The sequence below is a fragment of the Mesoplodon mirus genome, assembly GCF_964341445.2.
Source record: "Mesoplodon mirus genome assembly, chromosome: 2".
Classification (NCBI taxonomy): domain Eukaryota; kingdom Metazoa; phylum Chordata; class Mammalia; order Artiodactyla; family Ziphiidae; genus Mesoplodon; species Mesoplodon mirus.
In genome coordinates this window covers 60,330,266-60,343,328 of record NC_138977.1, presented here as the reverse complement: position 1 = coordinate 60,343,328, position 13,063 = coordinate 60,330,266, and the positions used below count along the sequence as shown (strand labels likewise).

The 13,063-nt window shown below is 34.7% G+C and overlaps 1 protein-coding gene across 2 annotated transcripts in view; it reads left to right on the top strand.

Moving 5' to 3' along the window:
* Positions 1 to 13,063, top strand: part of MICU1 (mitochondrial calcium uptake 1) — a 205,998-nt gene that overhangs the window by 65,084 nt on the left and 127,851 nt on the right. For both annotated transcript variants that reach the window (XM_082630641.1, XM_082630640.1), the window contains exon 5: positions 2,822 to 2,865. In XM_082630641.1, coding sequence (XP_082486767.1) covers positions 2,822 to 2,865 — 44 coding nt within the window. The remainder of the gene's footprint in view (positions 1 to 2,821; positions 2,866 to 13,063) is intronic.

The window sequence follows — 13,063 nt, the reverse complement described above, 5'->3', positions numbered from 1 at the left end:
TTACGTGAAACTCAAATTTCAGTGTCCATAAAAAGAGTTTTATTGGAACACAAGCACACTCATTCATTATGTATTGTCCATGGCAGCTTTTGTACTATGATAGCAGAGTTGAGGAGTTCCAATAGAGACTATAAGTGGCCCACAAAGCCTAAAATATTTACTATCTGGCCTTTTACAGAAAAATATTCGCTGACTTCTTGTGGAATAATAAGAAACAAGGGTTTCTTATAGTAAGAAATAAGGGTCTCTGCCCCTGGTTCCTGACACCACTGTCCTTAATTTGGTGTTTATCATTCTTATTTATTTATTTATTTATTTTTATATTTGGCTGCATTGGGTCTTCGTTGCTCCATGCGGGCTTTCTCTAGTTGCAGTGTGTGGGGGCTACTTTTCATTGTGGTGCTCAGGCTTCTCTTGTTGCGGAGCATGGGCTCTAGGCACACGGGCTTCAGTAGTTGTGGCTTGTGGGCTCTAGAGCGCAGGCTCAGTAGTTGTGGCGCACAACTTAGTTGCTCCACAGCATGTGGGATCTTCCCGGACCAGGGATCGAACCCGTGTCCCCTGCATTGGCAGGCAGATTATCAACAACTGCGCCACCAGGGAAGCCCCTAGAAAATTTTTAATTATACATGTGGCTTACATTTATTGCTCACATTATATTTCTGTTGGACAGTGTTGCTCTAATTAGTAAGCATATATTTCCCTTAGTTGATGTACCGAGTTTTGCTCATGAGATATCTGACCCTAGACTAATTCTCATTCCTTTTTAAAGGACTAGGATGGTTTTTTTTCTGGGAACTCTGAGGATTTTCTTGTTCTTGGTATTCTAAAATTTTACAAGCATACAACTGGATTACAAGTAGATTTTGTTCATTTTGCTTAAATAAGTTCTTTTAATTTGTGTCACTCTTCAGCTCTGAGAAATTTTCTGGTAATACTTTTTGGATTATTTCTTATCTATTTCTGAATGAGAAAAGGTCTTGTATGACATAAGGTCTTGTATTGAGTCTCTGTTTCTCTATAATTCTCTCTTCTGTTTTCTGTTTTCCATGCTGTTGTCTTTTTGGCAGTGGTCCTGAGAGATAACCTTTTCCTAATCTTTTGACAGTATATTAAGAAATAGGGGGGAGATAGGCAATCATAGTTTTTTTTTCTTTTTTTTTTCTTTCTTTTTTTTTTTTTGTACGCGGGCCTCTCACTGCTGTGGCCTCTCCCATTGCAGAGCACAGGCTCCAGACGCGCAGGCTCAGCGGCCACGGCTCACGGGCCCAGCCGCTCCACAGCATGCGGGATCCTCCCGGACCGGGGCACGAACCCGTGTCCCCTGCATCAGCAGGCGGACTCTCAACCACTGCGCCGCCAGGGAAGCCCGGCAATCATAGTTTTAATTGTCTACAACTCTTTCTTGTTTTCTGTTCTCTTATCATAGAAGCATGTTCTACCTTTATGACTGGTATCTTTTTGAGTATCTGTGAGGTTTCAAATTAGATTTGTTTTTAAAAATTTTCCTTTTTCTTGACTTATCTCTTTCTTTTTCAGTCAGTGGTTCATTTTGTTCAGGGCAGGCTTCTAGAAGGTGAAGCATATTTTAGATAAGGAGCATGTGTAACCAAATGTGTAGAAGCAGAAATGCAAAAAGCTTCCTTTGGGAGTAGTGATAATCCTATCATTGTAATACTCTGGGCATAATAAGGTAAGGGTCTGAATTGGCATGAATAAAGTGAGAACTGAAAGAAAAGAACTGAGTAATTATGCAAGAAAAGTAAGTGTAATTGGGAACTGATTTCTCCACTTTAAAAACTCCCACACCACCCTCTTATTGAACTCATTGTATCCATCCTTGTAATATTATTATATGTATATGTCTTTCTTACTAAATTGTGACTCTTCAAGGCAGAGATTGTATCTTACTCATTCAATTTTTTTTTAGGTATTTATTGATCAAGCACTGTTCCAAGTACTGGGATAAAGCAGTCAGCAAAGACAGAAAATCCCAGCCCTCAGGAGCACTTAATATACTTGCTTTTATCTTTCATAGTGCTTAGGATTTCTCAATGCTAGGGATTCCCAAGGTTAAATTCATTATTTAACCCACCTTTATTTATTTATTTATTTATTTATTTATTTATTTAATTTATTATTTATCTGGCTGTGCCAGGTCTTAGTTGTAGCACACAGGATCTTTGTTGCGGCACGTGGGATCTTTACTTGCAGCATGCAGGATCTTTAGTTATGGAAGGTGGGATCTAGTTCCCTGACCAGGGATCAAACCCTTGCCCCCTGCATTGGGGGCATGGAGTCTTAGCCACTGGACCACCAGGGAAGTCCCTTAACCCACCTTTAAAAAGTAATACTAAGATGGTCTATTTATCTGTTTAGGTGTGTTGCAAAATGCCTTCTGATATTAAAGTCTTCTCTCTTTAACTTTATACAAAAAATTATTATGCATTCAGATTAAACTAATATCCCTCACCTTATTTAGAGGTAATATATGTCATTTTGATGTAATGGAAAGGAGCATCACCTTGGAAAGAGTCCAGGGTTCTAGTTTGGCTCTACTGTTGAATAAGTTTGCACATGAACTTTTACCCTCCTTATCTCAGAGCTTCATATTCTCATATATAAAATAAAAGGTTGGTATCTTTTAGCACTGACACTTTGTGGGACAAAATTTTCATTTCTATGGACTTTGAATAATGTTGTGGCTAAACCGTCCAGTACATTTAATTGAATGATTGGAAACAAAACTGAGAGCTGTCATTTCATATGTTTCACCTGAGTTATAATCAGTGACTAAGTATTGTTTTTTTCTCTTTTACAGACTTGGGTCTGGATCAATATACAATAAAACGCTTTGATGGAAAGGTGAGTGAACTATGCTACAACGTATATATCCTGTTGTTTACTAGGAAGATTTTAAAGTTCCTCTAGAATTATTTGTGAGAAATTTCTGAATACCTGTTTGTCTTATCAAAAAAGTTTATTGCTTAGGTTGGGAGGCCTGTAAGTGCCTTCAAATGCTTCTACAGAAAAAAGTCAAGCAGAAGGCTCTTCTGTGTTTTTCCGTATAGGGTAATACTGATGGGTTACCCGCTGTATATATTAAGGGCTAATTCAGTGTATGTTGACATTTGAATTTTAATTCAATAGCCATTATAAAGGTTAACAAGCCCCCCAATATTACATTTACATTTCTTATAAAAACACCTATCTGATTTGACCTTCCTTAGACTTTGATTGTATATAGCAATAATCCTAACTAGAAAATTACAGAAGTCCTTACAGCTTTATAACAATTATGAAGAGCACCCCAAATTGCATATAAATTTGCATTATACTTACTTTCAATTCTTCATTTTATGCCTGAATAAGTCATATAATAAATCATTTAGTATAGAAAATAAAACTTTCAATTTTATTGTCTCAAAACAGTCAGTTAAACATGTTTTCCCCTTTCAGGCTGAATTCTGCAAAAAGAAAAAGAAAATATTACACAGGGTCAGAAAGAAAAGTAAAAGGTCAGTTTTAAAGAGGAGGAAGAAAGTGCAGAAGGAAGAAGAACGAGTCAGGGATGGCTCTACAAAGCTTAAAGAGAAGGAAATCAGAAGGAAAATCATGAAGTGGCTGGAAAAGGCAGGATTACAAACAAGGGTCTAGGTGGGTAGAAGTCAGGGTTAGTAGAAACTGATCTTGCAGGAATGTGTCAATCCTGCATCCTTATGTAAAACTACATGTACTGGTAAGGTGAAGATATAAGTGCTAAGGTCTTTTGCACAAGTAGAAGGAATGAGTGGCTGCCTTAAGAGCTGCGAGATCTCAGCCAAGGCTTCCAGCCTAAAAATTACCTTTTCTATTCAGGTGGCACTGTGCCTCCATCTGTGGGTATCCTCTTTTTAAAGTCACATATTCTAAAAGAAAACATGAACAAAAAGAAAGGGCATTTAGATGTTAAGAGACCCAGGTTTAGAGTCCTGGCTCTGCTTTGGGGCAGACCAATCTTCTCTCTGATCCTTGGTGTCTCTGCTTTATGTATGATAAAATACCTTATCCATGTGAGGGGTTGCTGCAGACACTGATGTCAGGGTCTGATTTCAGAGTCTTGGGCAGGTTAGGTCCCTGTCTTATCTGTCTTTATGTCACTCAGAGTCCAGAGCATGCCTGGCACATAAGAGGTAATCAATAAATGTTTGATGACTTGGAAAAAATCACATATTAGTTAGTTAATTACATATTTCTTGGAGGTATGACTCATTATGCCACTAATATCTTATTGCAAAATCAATTTTACAGATCACTTTTTTTTTTTTTGGCTACTGAAGGAATCCAGAGTAGCATGAGAATTCAGTCCTCTCTCATAAACCTGAAAACATGTAAAGAAGTTGAGTATGTGTAAGTTGAACAGCAACTTTACATGTTAAAAGGGGAATTTCCATTCCTAGCTCCCAAATATAGAAGTCCTAACGGTAACTCATGTTTCATATGTGCTGTTTAATTTTTTTCCTGTTTTGGCCAGTACCTGTCCACTTGATGCTAAAAATTTGCAACTTTTGGCATGACTGATGAGCTCCACGTTTGTTTCAATTGTATTAAATTTATGAGCTCTACATTTCTTATCATTTGTGCCATTTACATTTTTTTTGATTTCCACTCATTTTTATAAAATAGCAAGAGTAAAATGCAGTAAAACATTAAAGTATTTGTGTACCCATCTTGCTATGGAAACAAAAATGGCAGTGCTTCTATGTTTGGAAGGCAATCTTAGCAGATTATAGTTGCAAGTGTTTATGCACTGAAGCATAAAATTCTGAAATCAGAGTAGGAAAGGCAAGATTTAAGGATATTAATGTATAATCTTTGAAAGTATGACCTACATGAAAGTCAGGCATATGAAAGTTGACTTCATCCAGGGGAATGGGTTCTGAAAGCAAACAGAGGAATGGGATACTTATATAAGGAGGTATAAAACTGAGCCAGTGACCCTGAGCCAGATAGCTTGTTCCCCTAGCAGAGTGCACAGATTTCCCTTTCATCCATGTTGTAATATGCATGTTTAATTCCTTTGCCAGGTTCTTCATTTAAGTCCTGTATTAATTTCTATCAAATATATTATTAAGGTTTTATTTTGGAGTGAAGGTTATGTTTCCTAAATAGGATTCTTAAACTTAGTTCACCTCTAGTTTATATCTTTATGAATTGTCTTTTATTTCATATGAAGTCGAAGAAAGTAGTTTCTATACTGTTTTTAAATCTTATATAATGAAGAGTGCAAATTTCATTCAGTGTTTAATCAGTTTAGTAGTTTTTCCAGGGATTTTTGCCATGCATCAAGTTCTTCACTCGATAATTATAAGAATCAATGCTTATTCAACTGTCGATCTTAATTATTTTCCTTTGGATCTTCGTGACTCGTTTTCCCAGTCAGAAAATCTCAATTCTTGAGTAGCAGTTTCCAGAGTATATAACTCCTAAGATAATATCCTGTTGAAAAAACAGATGTACATGGTAATTATAGTAAATTTCATGCATGATGATTAGAAATTAGTAGAAAGTTAACACCCTTGAGGAATTTCCTTTCAAACTTACTTTGATTTTTTTAATGGATAATTTTCTTTCTCTCTCGCTCTCTTTTTTTTAAACTTGGAAGATGAACTAGTTATAAATTGCTTAGAGAAATATTTATTCTCATCCTCTTATTCCCCCATTGTTTTTTTTTTTTTTTTTTTTTTTTTGCGGTACGCGGGCCTCTCACTGTTGTGGCCTCTCCCGTTGCGGAGCACAGGCTCCAGACGCGCAGGCTCAGCGGCCATGGCTCACGGGCCCAGCTGCTCCGCAGCATGTGGGATCTTCCCAGACCGGGTCACGAACCCGCGTCCCCTGCATCAGCAGGCGGACTCTCAACCACTGCGCCACCAGGGAAGCCCTCCCCCATTGTTTTAACATTCGGCACACCATTTAATTAAGTCCATCATTTGACCAGTAAGAAACACTAGCTTATTTTATTGCCTTCTAGTTGAATTGCACTTTAGTGCTTTTGTCATTGAAAGCAAGAACAAATGTAGAAGTAGTATCATCTTCCTGGGGTGTTTTCTCATTTGTACTTGAATTTCATACAAACTCCAGATACAAAGTAGAAAAGAATGGCCCAACTGATACTGACAAATAATTGAACAGTTATTTCTTACTTTGATACTTGTGGTCTTTTCTCCTATTCTTTTTGACTAGAAAATTCTCAAGAAGTAAATGAAACATTCCTGTTTCAACTGCTAGTCTGTGAAACTGAATTTGATTAAGCAGCTGTTGAATTTTGGGGAAGATCTTTTTCCAGAGCTTATCACTGCCTTATGTTAATGTATGCTTCTCCCTTACTCTAAGGATGCTTAGCAATTTCCTTTGTAGAAAAGTCTTGCAGTACCTTGTTATTGGCACTTGCATCATTTATGCATTTCACTATCTACCATCTACTAACACAGGCGTATTTCCATATAAAGAAGCTATAGTCAGTGACCTTTGGTTTTAAGAATATATTTTGTAGGTAAGTGATATTTGTAAAAATATTCAGACTAGGTTTAAAAGTTTAAAAACTTCAAAGCTTGAAAGAGTTCAGATTTTCTATTAGAGGATATTTGAAAATTATTATAAATAGAGTGTTAGCACTAGTATATAGATGGTAATACAAAATATGGTCTGGCTTTTGTTTTAGGGTAATATATCACAGATTTTTTTTTTTTTTTTTTTTTTTGAGGTATGCGGGCCTCTCACTGTTGTGGCCTCTCCCATTGCGGAGCACAGGCTCCGGACATGCAGGCTCAGTGGCCATGGCTCACAGGCCCAGCCGCTCTGCGGCATGTGGGATCTTCCCGGACCGGGGCACGAACCTGTGTCCCCTGCGTCAGCAGGCGGACTCCCAACCACTGCGCCACCAGGGAAGCCCCTATCACAGATTTTTTTTAAAATGCACTCTCTCCTTACATTGTCCATGCATTCTCCTTATGATTTGTTAATGCAGTTATTTCATGAATTTTGGATTATTTCTTTAATGAAAACTATATTTTTTTCCTGAGTTTAATTTTTTATCATCCAATAATTGGTCTGTAAAACAAAGCACCATTTCTAAGTGGAGCCTGTATTTTACATAATTGTCAAATATTTGTTCATTTAATCAGTTAATTGCTGTCCTGTATTGGTGTGGTTTATCTCAAGTGTTTTATACCCTTCATTATCCTGTTTCTCCTACTTCTCCTTTTTTTCCTCAGCATACCAAATATAGAAATTATGGTTTGTATTTTCTGTTCCTATCGCCTATAATAGACAACTTTCTCCATCTCAAACCCTACCTTATTTTTTTTTAAGTTACAGTAGAAAACTGCATGGTCTGGGTAAAATTGTTTCTAAGCAAAGAATACCAGTATTCCAGAGCTTTGATGTAGTCCTCTTCTTTCTTCTGAAAACTTTAAAGTTCATACTCTTCTTTTAAGTAACAGTGAATCGCCCATTGAAACTAATTGCCCATCATTATCATTCCACCATGTATTTCTTATTTTGGAAAATAGATTTTTTATTCTTTCCTTTCTATGAAGTTGCCTTTTTCCCTAACCTCTCTCTGAACATTTCAGAAGTCCTGCCTCTGGAATGAATTTTTTCATTATGTGTAATTACAGTCCTTTTAGAATCTCTCCTAATTTGGAAGAAAGAATTAACATGTGTTTTATTCCCATCTCCTTTATGATACTTACAAGAATGTTTGTTTACATGGAACAGGAAAACAACTTAAATCAAATTAAGATGAAATGTTGTCCACATTGAGGTGAAAGAGATAAAAGTATGGTCAAAATCTAGAAAAGGAAATACCAATTACAGTGTTTATAATAGAAAAGATATGCAGAAAAAAAGATGGAGCTGTAGTTAAAAAGCAAAGCTTTAATATAACAAAATGCTTTTAATTGCTTGCTAGGTAAAAGTTCTTTTAAAAATATTGGTAAATGAAGTTTAAAATTCCATTCCCCTTAAGGGAAAGTCGTGGTTCCCCAAGGGGAGTGTGGACACATTTTTTTTTTCCTGTAATGTAATACTCTTAATGGTTTATTTGAGTTGTGATTATTAACTTCATATCACAGATAAAATATGAGTCTGGAATAAGGTCTAGTATTACTATTACTCCTTGACATGTATAGTAAGTTATGTGAGGGATTTCCTGTCTTCTAAGAGTAAATTGTATTGAAGATCAAACAAATGTAAATTGGGGGGGTGTTGCTGAAATTCTTATAGGATAGAGTTTGGTGAATCTTCACATTTATTTGAATTGCTTTAATTTTGCTCAAATTTTTATAGCAGGATTGATGTTCTTATGAATTCTGCATTGTTAATTGGGCACATCTCTCTCGCTCTCTCTTTCTTTTGGTTTCCAGAGACTTGAAACCAGTCAGTTCTAAATTCTTGGTGAATTGATGTATTTATTCAGGTCTTTCTATTGATAAATGTGAATATATAGGCAGAATTTTATTATTTTTGCTCCATGTCTTTTTGATCCATGTTTCCATTTGCCCTAAAAATTGTAACAGATTCTAAGAGGATAAAGTATTTCAATTCTTCGAATGCTGAAGTTCTCCACAAATATTTTCATAATTATATATTATTTTAGGGGTGATAATTGGGCCCTTTTTAAAAACCACATTAACATATGCACTCATTGGTTGTCAGTGGTTTATTTTTCCAGTTGGAAGTAAAATCTAAATGAAAAATGCTTGACTCTATTTGTCTCTTGAGGGAACTATTACTACTACTAATCATAATAATATGAAAAAGAAGAATAGTTGAAGTTTTTTGAGTGCTTATTATATGCCAAACACTGTTCTAAGTGTTTATACATAATTACTCTAATCCACACAGCCACTCTTTTAGATAGCTTATTGTTTTCATTATTTTACAAATAAGATACTAAAGTACATAAAAGTTAAGTAACTTTTTTTTTTTTTTTGACCTTAGATCATACAGTTAGTAAGTGGTGGAGCCAAGATTCCAAATTGGTAGTCTGGCTCTAGAGTTCACCATCTTAAGGACTATGCTATACCACCTTTCATATATCTAAGCTACTTGTCTGTATGATCTATTTATAAATAGAAATTTCTCATCAAATATTTCTTTTATTTTACTAACTTAATGCTATTTGTGCGAGAAAGAACTTGCTATTTCACGTTGTTTTTGGTAAGAGTATTGAAGTTAATTTTTTCTGCTTTGATGAAGTACAGCTAGAAGCCAGTATTAACCTGAGAAACCACATAGTATTTCATTTTAAAGGAAGAAAACAAGAGATATACAAATTTTAATACCTGAATTTAGAAATTAGAATTTCAACTTCACTGTTATTTGCACCATTGTTTTCTCATATGCCATGAACACCACTTGCATTTTGAAAATGCTGTCGTTTTTTCTTTTTTTTTTTAATCGAAGGCATCACTCTTAAGGTGAAAACTGTCATCTGTATTTCGAAAACTGGATCCTGGCTCATTGTAGTCAAGATAGCAGAGAAAATAGTATTTCTGTTACAAACTAAACTATTTACCCTTTCAAATATTGATTGGTTGTGTGTTAAATGTAGAATAATTTGAATAGAGCTACTCATTATAGTCTTTAGACAAGCAAAAGTTTAAAATGTAATTACATTACCAAAATGAAATCAAGTACAGATTCAGCATTTCAGAAAATCCTTTGACACCTGTTGTAATTTTCTGTTCTATTTTTAGTCTCAGATTTTTTTGTCTTCCTTCTTTCCCATCCAAAGTTCTTTAAATTATTTTAAAACCATTTTCTCATTTTTCTCTCTTCTTACAAATTAGCAATTTTAGTTCTCTTTAACACACTGCAGTCCTCAGAAAATCTGGTTTTGGTGTCTGAAATATTTTACAAGGGATTTCCAATTTGAGCATCTAAGTATTTGACAAGCTACATGTAAACAATTAGTAGATGTAAGTATTCTGAATCGAATATGAAAAATACAAAATTATGGATTGCTGTACTTGTTAGTGTGTAATAGCGCAGGATGAGAGAATGTGGTTTTGGATATAGACAATCCTGTATTCAGATATGGACTCTGCCACATACTTGATGGATAACCTTGGGCAAGAAACCACTTAACGTCTGAGTGTCAGTTATCTTCTGTAACTATAAAATCAGGACAATAGGCAAAGTATCTGGCTCCACAAATTATAGCTATTTTGCATAACTTTCAGCCCTTTACTCAATTTATGAAAGGAGTTAGCTGCTATCATGTATGTTATCTTCTTTCTCGGTTTGTATGAAATGCTACAGAAAAGCATGTGCTCTTCATAATTGCTCTTTCCGTTGTTCTTTCCTTCCCAGTTAAATCAGCTATAAAAATCTCCTTGTGCTATCTCTGTAGTGAGCAATTGGCCGGGATTAAATGGCTAGTCTATGAACTGAAGAGAGACCTCTGGTTTGATTTCTCATATCTGAGCTGTTCTGTGTTCACAGGGATTCATCTCACCACAGTACTGTAAAATCCTTTGGGTCTCTGTCACATCAGTCCTAGCCTTAGGCTTGTAAATTGTTGGTAGCATATATTTTTCAGTCAAGAACTTTTATCATGCTACTAAGGTTGGTTTGAGAAGTATGATAAGTTCAGGTCAAATTTTATTTCACAGCCAGTGAAGTTTATTTGTTGAAAAAAAATCTTTAAAACCATTTGATATATGAAGGTACTTTGGAGTGGTACGCAGCTGAATTAGCTAACTTAAACTGCTTCAACAGTGCCAGCCTTCATGATGGCTGGCTTTTTGTTACTAACATGAATAGTACTTTATTTAGTGCAACGTAATTTTTCAAGAGACCTGTTTCTAAGTAGTCATTCTGAACTCTTCCTTAGAGTAGTTATTAATCCTCTGAACTCATCTGAGTTTGGTTGCCTATATGTTAAATATAGGTGGTAAAGCAATGAATTTGCCATGAAGTTAAAAAATAGTATATCATGAAATGATAGTGAGATACCCTTAAAGGAAACCTTATTTAACGAAATGGTTTCACTACCCATGGAAAAAAGTTAAGTGTTTGCTTTCCCTTTTCTTTAAGAAATAGGTAATTATTCATGTGTTTTCTTTTTATAGTAATGTGAAATTTTTCTGTAATTGTATGTTTTATTTCGGCGAGGTTAGGAATTGAGTTATTTGGATTTTTGTTTTGTTTTGTCTTACTGTACCTAGCAGATAATATATAAAATATTTTTATGTATTCCTCATTTCCTGTTTCGGGTATTCAGTGATTTTATTCCAAATCACATTTGGTCCTGTATATGTTATAATAGTTTGTGATATAAATATATTTGATTTGGGAGTTTTTGTTCATATAATCAAACAATGTTATTTTTTTTTTTCTTTTTCTCATCTTCTGATCAGGATTTCTGGCAGGTACTGACTCAGCAGCATGTGCCTTAAATTAATTAATGTTTCCAAACCCATAGTAACGCTTCAGGGACAAAGGTTCAGTGCATGTTCATGTCCTTTCCCTGCTCCCTTCAGAATGATTCAGTTCCTGTCACTTTAAATTAACAAATCTTTAATATGACAATTCAAACACTGCACAAGTCCTTGAGAATATAGTACCTAGCATAATTTAAAAGGAAGTTTTAACATTATGTGTCACACCAAAGGTCAAGAAACTGTTTTAATCATTGTATAATGGATACTCAGTTACTTGGGTCATTTAAATAGTCTTAGTAGGGATGCCATGTTCCTAGTTGAACTGTTGCAGGGATGGTGAGACAACAGTAACTTCAAGTGAGAAATTAGTAGTTTTTTTTTCTTTTGAAATTTCTTAAATAATAAATACAGATAAGCAGTTGCTTAGTTATACTTTGCTCAATAAAATGACTTAAGGGGAAACAGATGGAACATTTAGAAAGACTTCATTATTTTGCTTTTTTGAGCTAATCAACAAGTTTAAATGGAAAAGCAGCAAATACATGGAGAAAATCATAAAAAAGAATGTATAGATTGTAGGCTGACAAAGGAGAATTTCAAGGACACGCCTAAGAAGTACTTTTCAAATTGATCTTTGAAGGCTTAGACTTCTTAATTATAGTTTATAAACTATTAAAATGTATTCAAAATATATTCATTAAAAAACATTACTCTTGCATTTCTTAATAAAAATATAAACTAAGCTTAATTAGAACATCCTTTGGTTTAAAATAATTATTTAATTAATGAAGGTCACAAGGTACTGTTTATTTTTATACAACATTTTTCCTGTGCTTCCTTGTTCTTAAAATGGTATATATTTTTAGTAGTCTCCTTACGAAACCCCCAAACCAATCATCCTGTTATTGGTGCAGTAGATTATTTTACCACCTTTGCCTTTAATTGCATTCTGAGACAAACCAACAAATATTTAAATTACTGTATCAGAATAATTTATTGATAATCCCATTATCAATGTTTCTAATTCTGGAGATTTTGTTTTAGAATAGCTGTGGCACAACCATCATGCAGAGTGCTAAGGAGTGTAAATCAAATGAGGTGTTAACACCTGTGATTGAGGACAGCCACTTCCAGTTCTCTGTTTATGGTAGGACAGTTTGTAGGAGGCAGCTAAAAATTCTTCCTCTCCTTTGATAATTGTGTGGTTTAAGGCTTAGAGATTTAAAATGACTTGTCTCACTTAGGTGTCCTTACTAGGCAATGAGGAGAAGAGAAAAGAGGTAGGAATTGGTAAGGACTTGAAAGTCTCCAGAAGCTGCAGCATTGAGTAGTCAACCTCTGTAGTTGACAAAGAGCATCAGTCTTCTTTAAACTTTGACTATTGAGGGTAGTATCCTTTGTTGATCAAGGATTCAGAATCAAGTTTTATTGTATTCTTAAGGATATCTTATTAATCAGCTTTTTATATTATATATAAAATATATTTATATTTTATATTAAAAATAATAAACTCTTTTTCTTAGAATAGGTAGTGGAGGAATTGTTTATATTGGGTTCTATAAATATCACTCATTTTGGTGACACTAGTATAAATTGTTTAAGCTTCCAAAGGTCAATGAGCAGTTACTTTATAC